We start from the raw sequence: 13,533 nt of genomic DNA on the forward strand, positions 1-13,533 counted from the left end.
AAGAAAGTGATGTGGAGAGGAGCGAGGCATAAAGGGTGCTGAGGGAGATGATGTGTAGAGACTTGGAGAGAGCGGTACAGAGGTGAGGAAAAAGTTGAGGTACAATGGGTAGAGTGGCAGGTATGGAGAGTAAAGCTATAGAGTGAGGAGTGGGTTGAGAGATCTGTAGAGAGCGAAATTAAGAGAGGTCTGAAATGCAAGAAGTGAGGTGAGGTAAGGAGCGACACATGAGCCAGTACGATTTTTATTTTTATTTTTTTTATTGTACCACATTTAGCAAGTTAGGCATGCCCAGATACTTAAGTAACATTTAAAAAAAAATGTATTATTAGGACAGGGCTTGTGACCGCTCTGCTGCAACACCTGTAGACTGCACCCTCAGGGGCAAAACTCATCAGGGTTTGGAGAGGTTTATTTTGCTCAGAGGTGGCATGGCCTATCTTGTACCTTCTATAATTCTTAGTAGAGGAATGTTGATCTATCTACCCTTCTGTAGTTGTAGAGGAGCTATAAATGTTATAAATGTTGGCAACGCACAGTGTATCGAAATCTTTGCAAAAGTATATGTTTTATTTTGACTTGTGTTTTTGTGAGTATTTGTAGGGTCAAGATTTGGGTGACGTTGTGCTCACTGGTGCATTTCACTCTACCTTCTCCTCAGGTATCGGTGTATGGAACCCTGCCTTTGATGTCACCCCTGCTGCCCTCATCACTGGAGGAATCATCACTGAACTAGGTGTCTTTTCACCTCAGGAGCTGCGCTCGTCTCTTACCAAGCCAATAAAAGTGGACTGCCAATAGCAGGATGGGTGTTCTTGCATTCTAGAAGTCTTCCAGGGTGGCTAGATGACAGCTCTTCACAACCTTACAGTAACCAAATACTTCGATTAAATGACCAAAATTGCTCAATTTAGATTTTATACCAATGGCCTCTTCATCTCATCATGTAATATTTCCAGGATTTCCCCCAATAAACATCATCTGCATAAGATAGCCTGGTGGCTGTGGTTGCACTAAACGATAAAGGAGTTTCGAATTATTTTGTGTAGCTGCATTGTCTAGAAATGCTCTTCTATGCAAAATCAAGGGTTTACTTAACCAATCATAATGAAATATTTACGTTGACTACATTAATTAGCCTGCGTGTATTGTGCAGGAGCAAAGGTTCAAAATACATGCTGTCTTTGAGGTCGCTTTTAAAGTTAAAATCTAGAAAGCTGTACAGCTTGTTTGTGTTATTTGTATTATGATGGATGGGGAATAACGAGTACCGGAAGGTACCTGTCATGGGGGGGATAACGGAAGTGACAATAGGAGAACTAAGATAGACGTGAGAATATAGAAATATTGAGCGGTGGAGGCTCTTTGGGATTGGAGCAGTATTCCGAACACCTTATCTATGCTGAATCAGGACATTACCTCTATGTCCCTGGTCCTTGTCCCATTCATTACTTCATGAGGTGGATCGCCTACCTCCTAAGATGGAAAATGCATCCAGAAATGCTTCCAATGCAAGACTCGCCCATGCACCACTATCTCAGTGCCGTAAGAGAGCTGGCATTCCCAGCACCCTCTTGTGTTTTTCCTGTCTAAGCTCAAGTAAGAACTTTATGAAGTAGAGGTCCTTTCTGAGATTGGCCCAACGTTGATGTTTCTGAACACTCCCTCTCTGCATGACGCAAAGGAGAACAAACCTTGGCATAGCCAATAAGTCTCGCTTTTGAGACCTTATAGGTATTTAGTTATGCAGCACAATATCCTTGGTGCAATAACATCAACTGTTGCATGGCTAAAAACTTATAAGGTCCCAAAGGCGAGACCTGTTGGCTAGGCCAATGCTTTTATTTAGAGACCTGGCATGCAGTTTTAAATGTAGGCTGGTGAGAAAGGTGCCAACCCGAGGGGCAAGGTCTAGAGAGAAATAAGATAGGAAGAGTGGTGAGTTATAATGAGATAGCACAAAGAAAAGTGAAGCACAGAATGACAGGTCAGGTAAACAGTCGCGAGGCAGAGAGGCAGGTAGAGCCGGTGGGATGAAAAATAGAAAGATATGAGAAGTAGAGAGTAAAGAGGTGCAGATGAGGTAGAGAGATGAGGCTAATACAGAGGAAGGGCGAGGGAGAAGTAGAGAATGGTGAAATAGGGAGAGAGAGAGACAGAGGTAAGACATGTATTAAACGAGCGAGACATTGGAAGCAGAGAGAGTGAACGGAAACAGTGAAGAGATAGAAAGGGAGATAAAAGCAAAGGGAGTGATAGATGGAGTGGGAGAGGTAGAGAGAACACTGTAGAGAGAAAGAAATAAAATAATGGCAATAGTGAGGGAAAGAGGACATCAATAAAAAAGAGAGACATAGAAGGCCAATAGGTGAGGTAAATGGAGAGGCTAGATAGTGTACGAGAGGTGGGGAAGAAAGAGGTGAGGCAGTGAGTTGTGAGGCAGAGAGAGAAATGAAAGAGAATGGTGAGGTAGAAAGAGGCATGCGAGAGGTAGAGAAAGGTATAAATGGCAAAAATGATAGAATGGGTAAGATAAAGAGAGATGAAATTAAGAGGGAGGTGAAGTAAATGGAAGAGAAATGAAGGGGGATGAGATGCAAATAGAGCAGCACAATGCAGAAAGAAGAGAAAGTAGGGAGAGATACAGAGAGAGAGAGGGGCACTTGAGGAGAAGAGCGGGGCAGAGAGCTGACAGAGAGCTAGAGATCTAGAGGTAGGATCGGAGAGAGGTGGCAAGTTGAGGTCATGAACGGTAAATGTTGCGTGGCACTGAGGTTTATTGAAGGAGAGGTTTGACGTACAGAGAGAGTTTAAAGGGAGAGCAATAGTCTGGTAGGTACGTAGCCATGTATAAATAGACAGGAAAAAAGGGAGCGTTTAGTTAAAGGAATGAGACGGGACAGAACGATGCGACAGAGAAAGAAATGTATTGGGTGGTATAAAGAAGTGACGGCTATTCACAGAGTGTGGTATGTAGAGACATACTTTGCATCACACTGTACAGTCTGATGCCTGAGAAGAATTGAAGACCGATTGTAAACATACTGTTTTTGACTCTTAGTCTTAGATTCTGGATTTCCCAAACATGTGCGCTGCTTGCTACCCATCTACCGGGGATCACTTCCCTTTTGTGATATCTTCCCCAGGTGTGAATATTTTAGCATTCAGCAAGAGCATATTTATTTTCAGATTTTCCAAAAAAGTGAGGGCCAGTCTGCAATGTTGTATGGTTTATGATGTCTTTAGAGATGCTTCCCTTCGGATCTGCCCCCACACACATTGAACAGGAGATGGCTCAAGGAGCTTAAAGGTCGAAAAAAGGGATAGAAATGCTAACGGTCTGCCATTATCAGGGTGGTGCGTATTTCACCTGTTGCCCATATTGCCTCCAGAACTCCTTTAAGGGCAATCCTCTGGATGCTACAGACCTCTGTAGTAGAGGAGGCCTGTTGTCTCCAGCAGGCCTTCATCCCTGCACCATCTGAATGAGAGTAGCCAAAGAGTATATCTGACTTTGGCATATTCTTACGAAGTGAGATGTGCAAAGATGCACACAATCGCAGTCTCCCCGAAAAATGCAAGCCATTCTATTGAATGATGGGCTTGCACATTTGTTGAAGCTGGTGCAGTTTCATAACATATCATTATGCATCACTTCTTTGCACAAGGGTTAAAGTAGCTGAATAAGCATCTGTTATTCATCGCCACGATGCCTACGTCTGAACGTGCGCTTTACAAATACACGTTATGTTATTAGACGGAAATTCCTATCTTTAGTCTCTCTGAAGTCACCCTGGCCCTTTGCCATGGTACATCCAATGGGCGCTGCTACCGACATCTGGAAAGACTCCTTACCCAGTGCTTTTATTGAAAAAAGTGCCACCCAGTCATCAAGGAATATTCCTGGACTGCACAGGGAAATAGATCTTCATCTACCTGCAAAATATATTTAACACAGGAGTGTAGCATAGTGTAAAGGTATCTACACTCTGCCAGACTTTTTCAGTCTCATCCTCGAACTTCAATTATTGTGAATTCTTAAGGAACATGCTCATTGTTTGGCAGCCCTGTTGTAGTAGGAGTTGGGTTAAGGCAGAGCGTTGCTACCCCTCCGCATTTGGTTCTATTTAAAACACTCTGCCACTGTTTTGCTTGTGCTACCCTAAATAAAAATGTAAATAAACAAAAAATATATAAAACTCTTGGGTCTCTGTGACAAAAGGAGAAGTTGATGAGGAGGTGATGCGCATGTGCTAGATTAAATATGGACTACCATAAAAATGTTACTGTTCTTTAACAAGTACTTTTCTGTCTGGAATAGATGTTGGCATGTTTCTTTTACTTGTGAAGACGCATAAATCTATGAACCAAGTCACTGAAGCATGAAATGCTTATAAAGCCGCGTGGTTCCCTGCCCATCATTCATTTATGCCAATAAAGAGCTGACATTTCTATTCAGAAAATGGTGTAAATTGCGTAATTGCAGCTACCATAAACCCTAAACCAAGAGGGAATCATATTGTTTTTGAACTTCTTTTTGTGACCAGAATGGGACGTATTTTGAGTTGCATATTCAGAAAACATAACTAGCGAACAAGGGAAATTAACTCCAAAATTCAACCTCGGTGGTGAGACGCACAGCTAACATCAGCCCCCGCAACCACTACACGACACATGCAACTGAAAAATTGCTACTATAAGCACACTGGTTAAATAGAAAAAACCTTTTACTTCAATTGGTCCCTTTTCACAAGAAGAAAACTAATTTTCAGAAACTCGCTACTGTTGTTAAATAATCATAAATCTCTGCAGACATGATTCTGGTGTCCTTTCCAAACCTCCGCTTCTTCATAGGGGGGGATTCGGCCAGGCTCTTTACACAGGCTGGGAAGCCCGTATGTTTTGTTCAGAGCCTCAGGAAGTTAATGACGACACATGGCGCGGGGCTCAGAAGTATGTGGGGTTGCACATCTCAGCGGGAAACCACATTTAAGGAATTTTAATTCATAAGAAAACCACATACCAGGAGTCAAACCACACAGTTCATTGTCTCACACTTGGTTTGCATAACGTGATAGTTTTTGACAGAACAAAAGAAACGCTGGAATGCTGAACAAGTACAGCCTAACTGTATAAATATCTCAGCAGACCCATTACAGTCGGAGTCACCAACCCTTCACGCCACAGAAACAAAGTTACAAATGCACCAAAGGCCCCAAGGATTTTAAGCATTGAACATAGATACGTTTCTTGAGGGTGAGACAACAACGTGTAACGTCTTGCTGCAAATGTATGGAATACAAGAATAGCATCTAAAGCTGCTCTTGTCCAAACTGCGTGGTAGTGTGTGACACAGTAATTTATATATCCTGCACTCACTAGTCTGTTAACAAGAAGATGACAAGTTGCTTCTTATTACCCTCCTCAGTTCCTGTCATTTCCCCGAACACGACTTGCAAGTGAGTCTCTTGTGTGCAGATTGAAGGGTGGTTTCTGCAAGGAGAGACATGCTTAAACCTGCTGGGGCGCTTCGAAGTTTAAACCGATACCACAATGTAGTCCATTTGATGTTTACCAAGTGATCGCGCCCAAGAGTTGTGTGGGCGCGCAAAAAGTAAATACAAGCACGAAAGTGAAAGCTCATTGAGGCACGCAAGGCTTAATGAGCCCGAAAAAGTTAAAGTGATCAAGTTGGAAGGAAGGCAGATGGCGGCTGCGCGCGTGCACGCCTGCGTGAACGCCAGCGCTAGGCCACCAGGCAGCACTTTGAAAACCCCGATACTAAATGTCTCGGACCAGCGCATGCGCTGGCTCAGCGAGACCTAAAAAGCTTTCTGCTCACTTGTGGTGTAAAGTTTTATCTCACTTGTCAGGGGTAAGGGCATTTAGTGAGAAAGTGGGCTGTTGTCTGGCTTTGAGGAAGTGGCTTGTTGTGATCAATGTAAAAAAGATTGAGAGAGACCCCTTAAGGAACCAGGGGAATAGGGCACTTTAAACAGTGAAATTATACAACTTCCCTTGGCCGAAGTGCTGAGAGAATTAAGCCCAAATATTAGTATTGGACGCAAGAATAATCAAACATGAACATAAACATAAACATTTTTGTATGTAAAATATATCAAATTTATTAAAATTAAACATATAAAAGCCTTTAAAAACACATCATCATTTCATGGACAGAATAATCACAGTTCAAAAGCATTTATAACTGTCAGATCATTCTATTCCGATCAATCTAAACATAAATCATCACCTAAGTTAAAATAATCACATGTAAAGCAATAATTCAGGAAGGAGAAGGAGAGACAAACAGAGACACAATAATTTGTCATGAGGATTTGCACATCAAAAATACTATTCCATGAGGAGCCAAGCCGGAGACCGAGATGGCCGCCTAGGCACTCGGCTCCGCCGACCTTGTTGCTTTGTGCACTGATCCTGCATCCTATCCTGACCCCGAGCCGCATTCCTATGGAGGGGAAGTGTGGCGGTGCTCGGTGATGTGCTCCTGAACTCTCCATCAGCCGTAGATCCGGAGAAATGCTCTCGCCTCCCATCAGGCCCTCCGTAGCATCGTTTGCCTCTTGCTGCGATCTCCGGTCCACCTAGTGGGTTGAGGGCCGGTAGCACATTGAGGAACCGGGGGATTACACTTCATTTGGGACTTTTCGTCTGTGCATGGCTCGGCCGTCCCCTGCATTTCTCCCGAAGTAAGTCTGAGCGCCATTTTGTTCGCCGAGGGGTCGGTGTTTTGAGACTTGGGGGCACTGGTGTGTGCTTGAGACCCTGACACCGCTGAGGCTGCCTTTGTGTCCCTTTCTGTAAACATCATGGAGTTTGCCACCTTCGCAATTGTGACTCACTTGTGCTCTGATGGGGGGCGAGAGGATGCCCGATCAGATGTGTGGGTCAGTGACACCCTGACTAACATGGCAGAGCCTGCTGTAGAGCCTATGGAAGGGATGAGCGTCGTGGACTGTGCTCATGGGACGTCGCCAGGGGTCTGGGATGTACTGATTGCCCTCGGTGCCCTTCGTGGCGCCATGATCTGCAGTGCTCGCGATCTGAGACGCAAATTGGAGGCCATTACTCCCGTAGCCGGACACGCCTTGCTTGACTATCCGCGCGCTCAGGACATTATGCCACACCCTACACTTGAGCGGTCTGCTGAGATCTTCCCAGTGGATATGGCGGCTTTGGAGGGCCAGCGGAACTATCGGCTGTCGCTAGGTATTGGGGACTGGTGCCGTTCGTGGAGCTTTCATTTGACGCCCTTCACAGCACACTGTTGCTTACGGCGGATGTCGGAAAACAACCCACTGGCCTCTCCTTGTCGCCCACATTCATCATCATGGTGGCTGGTTGGATGTACTCAGCTGGTGCAATCGAGCGCACGGGACAGGGCTGAGTCTGCTTCATTGATGGATGGTGTTGGTTTACCTGGTGACTACGAGGGGCGCGATCTGTTTTGACTGCCACTGCTCTCGCTTCTGTGTTGACTTTGTGGTTCTGGGCTCCGGGGATGGATGATTGGGTGCTGACATACTGATTTTTCTCCTCCTCCGCTTTCTTTCTTTCTTCTTTACTAACTTACTACATTTCGGGTCTCTTATTTAGGGCGACAGGCACACTGCTGGGGGGGGGGGGTAGGCCGTGGCCTTCTGCAGGGGTGCAGGGGTGCAGGGGTGCAGGTTGGGGGGGGGGGATTTTTCTTTCTTGCTCTTTGTTTCTTCCTTGGTTCTATGGCCCCTTTTTTTTTCTTTTTCTGTACTACCGTTCCTTAGGGTCTCTGCAGTGTTTTCGGTTTTGAGGGATGGGGCGCTGGTGTGCTATGATATGTAACTGTGTTAGGACTCCTCCTGATTTGTTCGCGTAGCCCCTTTTTCCCTACTGCATTCGGGTTGCTTGTTGACCTCTCCCTTTGTGCGGACTACCTACAGGACCTGGAACGATTGCTTGATAGTGATCCTGTGATTTAAAGATTTGAAAACGAACCTTCATTACTCCTGACTGCCTACACACATGCTTGCTCCTACGTTCTTCCTGCCTTTACGGGTCCTCCTGGTCTTGTGCTGCTACGTTTTTTATTATTGCTTTGCTATTATTATGACTTCCTTAGTGGCCGGCCAGGTGGTTGTAGGCCTCTGCCTGTAATTGCTCGCATTCATAAATAAAGGTTCAAAAAAAAAATATATACTATTCCAAACTCAATCCTAGACCCGCTTAATATGTATTGTTCTCAGGATGAGCTTGATTATTCGATTGTGCGATGTTGGGCGTCGACGCGTTTCGATGGACTTTTCAATAATAAACCATCTTTATCAAGACAAAATATAAATCTCTCCTCTTGTGGCACTAGATGGTTGCCTCAAGTAAGAAAATCCTGTTGGTAAGCATATTTAAATCAGTATATTGCATAGAAGTCACAAAAGATCATTTCTATGTTACCTCTATTCATAGTACGGACTTTGCAAATTGAATTTTCCACTTCTGTTTTTTACCAGACAATTAGGTCTAAATGCCACCTTGTTTCTATCCCCAGTTTGTTTATTTCAAAAAACCTTTACACAGCACAATTTAAATTGTATAGTCTCTTGTCGCTTGTGTACATTGGATTTGAATTTCAGAACCACACTTAATGAAGCCCTAGTCATACATTTTTGTCTTCTACTAGTATGTGGGCTTGTGACCTCAAAAATTGGATAGTTTTGGGCCTGTATTTCCTCTTAGGTTGGACAATTTATTGGTGGGTCCCGGGTGTTAAAACTAACTCCTTTTTACTGCTGTGGCTCTATCACACATGGTAGTATTAACATTAGTCAGTGTAATTTACATATATAGTATGGAATGATGACCTTATTCCATATCTTTTTCACACTGTCCTGGATGTATTCTCATTATTGTGTGGTCACATCGCATTTTAGAAAATCAGTCTGCAAGATAGATTAATTTCAGTCTTTGCTGGGACTCAAACTTGCTGCATTATCTTTAATTATGCGGTTACTTTCATCATTGATTACCTGTTAGTCCTATTTATTTCTTGCTTCCAAAGTGGTGCCTTGACGGCTGTCTGAAAGGGAAGATATACCCCACTCTGTTTAGATGAAAATTACGTCCATCCTAAAAAACTACTTAATCTAGTTTAGTCTTGCTAAAAAAAAGTTTTTATAAGGAGATGTACCTGATTTAAGGAGGCGTTACTCATCCGGTACCCCAGTTGGTTTTTCTGGAAAGAAAGGCGCAGCGAACATCCCCTTGTTCTTCGCCTTCTCCTTATTATTCCTAAAACAGGGTGGAACACTTTAATATTTACCAGCAGGGGACTATTCTTAGTCTGTCTCACTATACAACACTATCTATTTTGAGTACCTACCAAATCTCTTGGTACACTGGAACCTGACTGGGGTGGATTCAGTTAAAGGGCTCGTTGGTTATCCTTTCTGGAAATAAAACGAGGGAGAGGTTTTAAGTTTATGTTATCTCTGCTCGTTTCCCCTACAACTATTCTGCTCAGCTAATTCCCTCGGATTCGTCCTCCTTACCTTGTAATGTCTATGCCTTGAACGAATCCACACCCGTGACCAGCCTCACCGCAAACCGCCGTCATCCGTGCAAGTGATTGATTTTCTCCGGGTCTATGCTCCTTATTTAAACTCTTTTCACTCGCCTACTATTGGGCAGTTTCAGATGGGTTCAGCTGTTTGTAGTTACCTAGCGCGGTCTGTGTTGATTTGGGCGTTGCGCTTTGTGTATTAACCGCGTTTCAAGCCTCATTGTGGTTCGAGTTTCATGCCTCAGTATCATCTAGTTCTGACTCTGCCTAATTCAAGCCTCTATTTCGGGATCCCGAGCGCATTCCACGCCTCGTTCTCATACCCGATTCCCTGTCGTAGTCTGGTTGCAAATCCTAGACCCTGGCGATATATGTTCTTAAACCTTGATTTTTATGTACATCGTCGTGTATTATATTACTTGGTTTTATAATAGTCGGATTTTTGCCTCAGGTAATTACTTGAGCTCACATTTGCTTAAACTCGATTTAACTCCTTGTTATGATTTTAATCTGGCACTTCATTGTTGAAATTATTATAAACGATATTAGTGTTATTATTTTTATTCCTATTCCTGTGTTATTTCCGAATCTCTCCACTTTTAATTCATTATCAGACCCTTAATTCTATTTACCTAGTTACCCATACATATTTTCAGAGTATTGGTATGGGTAGTGACAGTTAGACATAAATTTTATTATTGATTATTTTGCGCTCTATCAGTTTCACAGAATCCTATCGTTATTTGATTCGGATCAGCCTTTCAATAGAGCATGGCTACTCAATGCTTCAAAAGCATAGAGAGTCTAAAGTTAATCCAAACAAATGATATTGACTTAGTTTTCCTATCCGGAACAGCTGCCTCGCCCTATGCTAGGGTAAAGTTCTATTCTAAATTTATAGTAAATCTTATATTACAACAGGCTGAGAATTTTCAGTGTAGGGGAATTAATGTTTTACCTGTTTTTTCTTCTCGTAGAGACAGTTTCCCTTATAATAGACTTCCCCAGCAGGGCAATGGCAAAGAGGGGCATACTACCTCTTATGACGATTTAAAAATATGGGTATCAAAAAATACTCGTCTGGTGACACATGTAATGCCCCCCCCCCCCTTTCAGAATAGTCTCCCAATAGAAGACAATCAGCGGTGGAATTGGCTGCCCGGTGCCTTATCCAGTAAAACCACAGATAACCCTAAACTTTTCCAACACCTTTAGCAGTAATTTGAAAGTTATCTCTTGGAATGCCGCCGGGATAAACAGTAGCCCTGAGAAATTACAGTATTTATTTTCTCTGAATGCTAGTGTGATTTGCATCCAAGAGACCTGGTGCGCTAGTAGATTGTGTTTTAGAGGCGGTGGCTGCTCCATCGAAGAAAGGGCGTGCAAAAGGGGGAATTGCGTGCCTTTTTTCTTATAGATTGAAGTGGAACTTCACCCATTATGTTGATCCCAGCAACTTATTTCAAGCTGTGTCCCTCTGTAGCTTAAATAGCAGGGGAAACTCTAATTCCTTGGTAATAATAAATGCTTATATTCCCCCGATAAATGTTTTAATATCCTATTGAAGCATATGTTTTCATATATTAAGCAGATTAAAGATGTAGAATTTCCTCCATATGTTTTGCTAGTAGGCGATTTTAATTGTAAAGTTTCCAATTCAAGCCTAGAGTTATACAGAAATAAATTTAAAGAAGAAGCCCTCTTTATTCCCCAATCCCTCTTCCCTAGTAAAATTAAAACCAACAAGAGAGGCAAGTTATTGTTGGAAGAACTTTCAGCGGCGGAGGGATTAATAGTGAATGGTAGGCTTCCTTTCGATGTCCCTGCAGTTATACCCATAGATCTTCCCAAAGTGAGTCAATTTTAGACTATGTAATCACTGATTATCGTACCTTTTCCTTAGTGAAGGATTTGGTGGTCTCATTGACACAATTTAGTGACCACAACCTGATTACTATAAGCCTTTCTTTCCATCCTCCTGATTCCGATTCATGGTCTTTTGGCAGTGACTTAGTTAACTTTCATAGGGACTCGGGTAGATGTTTTTGGAATTTTAAAGCCAAGAAAGGCCTGGAGGGAATACTTGGTAAAGTACTATTAGAACTGAATGTCTGGCAGGGTTCCGAAATATTCCATTTTGAGAATTTTATGAAAGAGGTCACCTCTGTTGCCAAAAGGTCTAGATTTTCTGAGAAAAGGATTTATGTTCCCAGACCAATTTTATACCTAAATAAAGAAATACATAAATTGGTGCGGGAACAATTTTTGTGTAGATCCATTGAAACAAATAAGAAAATATGTTTGTTAAAAAGAAGGAGAAACAGAATCAGGAAGAAATTTAGAAAAGAAAAAGAAGACTCACTTTGGATAAAACTTCGGGAGGCTGCTGTTTATGGCAAAATAAGACAATTCTGGTCTCTCATTGGCGAGGGCTGTGGAGCAAGAGTTAACTCTCTCCCCATTCCCATTGCAGAATTATTATGGGTTACCCATATTTCCAACCTGTATGCAGGGAATATACCAATGGTAGATTGTAAGGAGTCTACTATAGAAGATGTGTTTCCTGTTGATTCTCCATCGGAAAAAACCATTGAATTGGCCATTAGGGATATGCGCCCCTCCGGAGCAATGGGGCCTGATGAACTTCCCATCTCAGTTTTGAAGCAGTATCCTATTTCATGGAGTAAGATTCTTTTCCCTTTATTTAGATCTTGCTTCATTAGTAAAATTATACCCTCTTCTTGGAAGGGGAGTATATTGGTCCCCCTATTCAAAAAGGGCGCTAGGGATAATCCAATGAATTATCGCCAGATAGCTCTCCTGGATGCCATTGGCAAAGTTTTTGCTAAATGTCTCCTCTTTTTAATAACGGATTGGGTTGAGGTGAATCAGATACTACCCCTTGAACAAACTGGCTTTCGCAAGGGGCATGGTACATTGGATAATCTTACAGCCCTTCAGGTCATTACGGACAAATATATAACAGTTCGGGGGGGGGAGTGTATGCGGCTTTTATTGATTTCTCCACAGCCTTTGACAAAGTTGACCGTCCCTTGCTGTGGAGAAAATTGTTAGATTTGGGCATGCCTCCCCTCCTACTAGACCTGGTGCGATCCCTCCATACGGACACCTGGTGCCGAGTGTTACAGGGCGGAGAAAGGGGTCTATCACGGGTGATCCCCTCCATTAATGGTTTAAAACAAGGCTGCCTTCTTGCACCTCTACTCTTCTCCCTGTACATTGCTGATCTACCTGCTACCCTTTCATCTTGTGTTGGCATAGCCCCGGTAGTGGGTGGATCTTCTATCTCCTGCTTGCTATACGCAGACGATATTCTTATCCTGGATCTAACGCCTAAGGGATTGGCAAATCGTCTGCAGGCTCTACATCTGTTTGCAGAGTCCCACTATATGAGGATAAACGCTTCAAAAAGTAAAATCATGTGCATTACAGGAAAGAAAAAATCTAAATCTGAGAATTTTGGGTGGGCTGTAGGCGGCCAGAAACTGGAGGTGGTTAAGACATATACCTTTTTAGGAAAAATAATTTCCGCTAACCTGAGTGAGAAGCCTCATATTGACAATAATTCTCGCAAAGCCAGGTCCCAAGGCAAAAGTCTGAGCGCCCTCTACTCCGCCACAGGGAGAAGACATTTTGCTTGTTTACTGGAGGTTTTTAGGGCAAAAATTCCTCCAACGTTATTGTATGGAATGGAACTGGTTGACATAAAGCATTGGGGCTTTCTGTAGAAGGAAAATTATTAAGGTCTATTACATCTCTTAACCCGGCCTGTTCCGTGGCTGCGTGCAGAATGGAATTCGGTCTCCGTAGCAGCTGGGCGCAGGGCCTATCAGCTTTAGTTCGATGGGTTGTTAGCCTCGCTAGAGGTGAAACGGGGACTTTGAGATCCCTTCTTAAAGGGGAATTGCTGGGTAATTTAAAAGAGTACTCCCAAATTGTTAAGAACTTTAGAAAGGCTG

At 43.0% G+C, this 13,533-nt stretch overlaps 1 protein-coding gene across 1 annotated transcript in view; it reads left to right on the top strand.

Annotated features, from left to right (window-relative positions):
• Positions 1-1,025, top strand: part of MRI1 (methylthioribose-1-phosphate isomerase 1) — a 48,174-nt gene extending 47,149 nt beyond the window's left edge. Inside the window, exon 6 of the mRNA XM_078685520.1 lies at positions 662-1,025. Within this exon, the coding sequence (XP_078541646.1) occupies positions 662-801 (140 nt within the window). The 3' untranslated portion in view covers positions 802-1,025. The remainder of the gene's footprint in view (positions 1-661) is intronic.
• The last annotated feature ends 12,508 nt before the right edge of the window (positions 1,026-13,533 follow it).

The sequence above is a fragment of the Lissotriton helveticus genome, chromosome 1_1 (assembly GCF_964261635.1).
Source record: "Lissotriton helveticus chromosome 1_1, aLisHel1.1, whole genome shotgun sequence".
Taxonomy (NCBI): domain Eukaryota; kingdom Metazoa; phylum Chordata; class Amphibia; order Caudata; family Salamandridae; genus Lissotriton; species Lissotriton helveticus.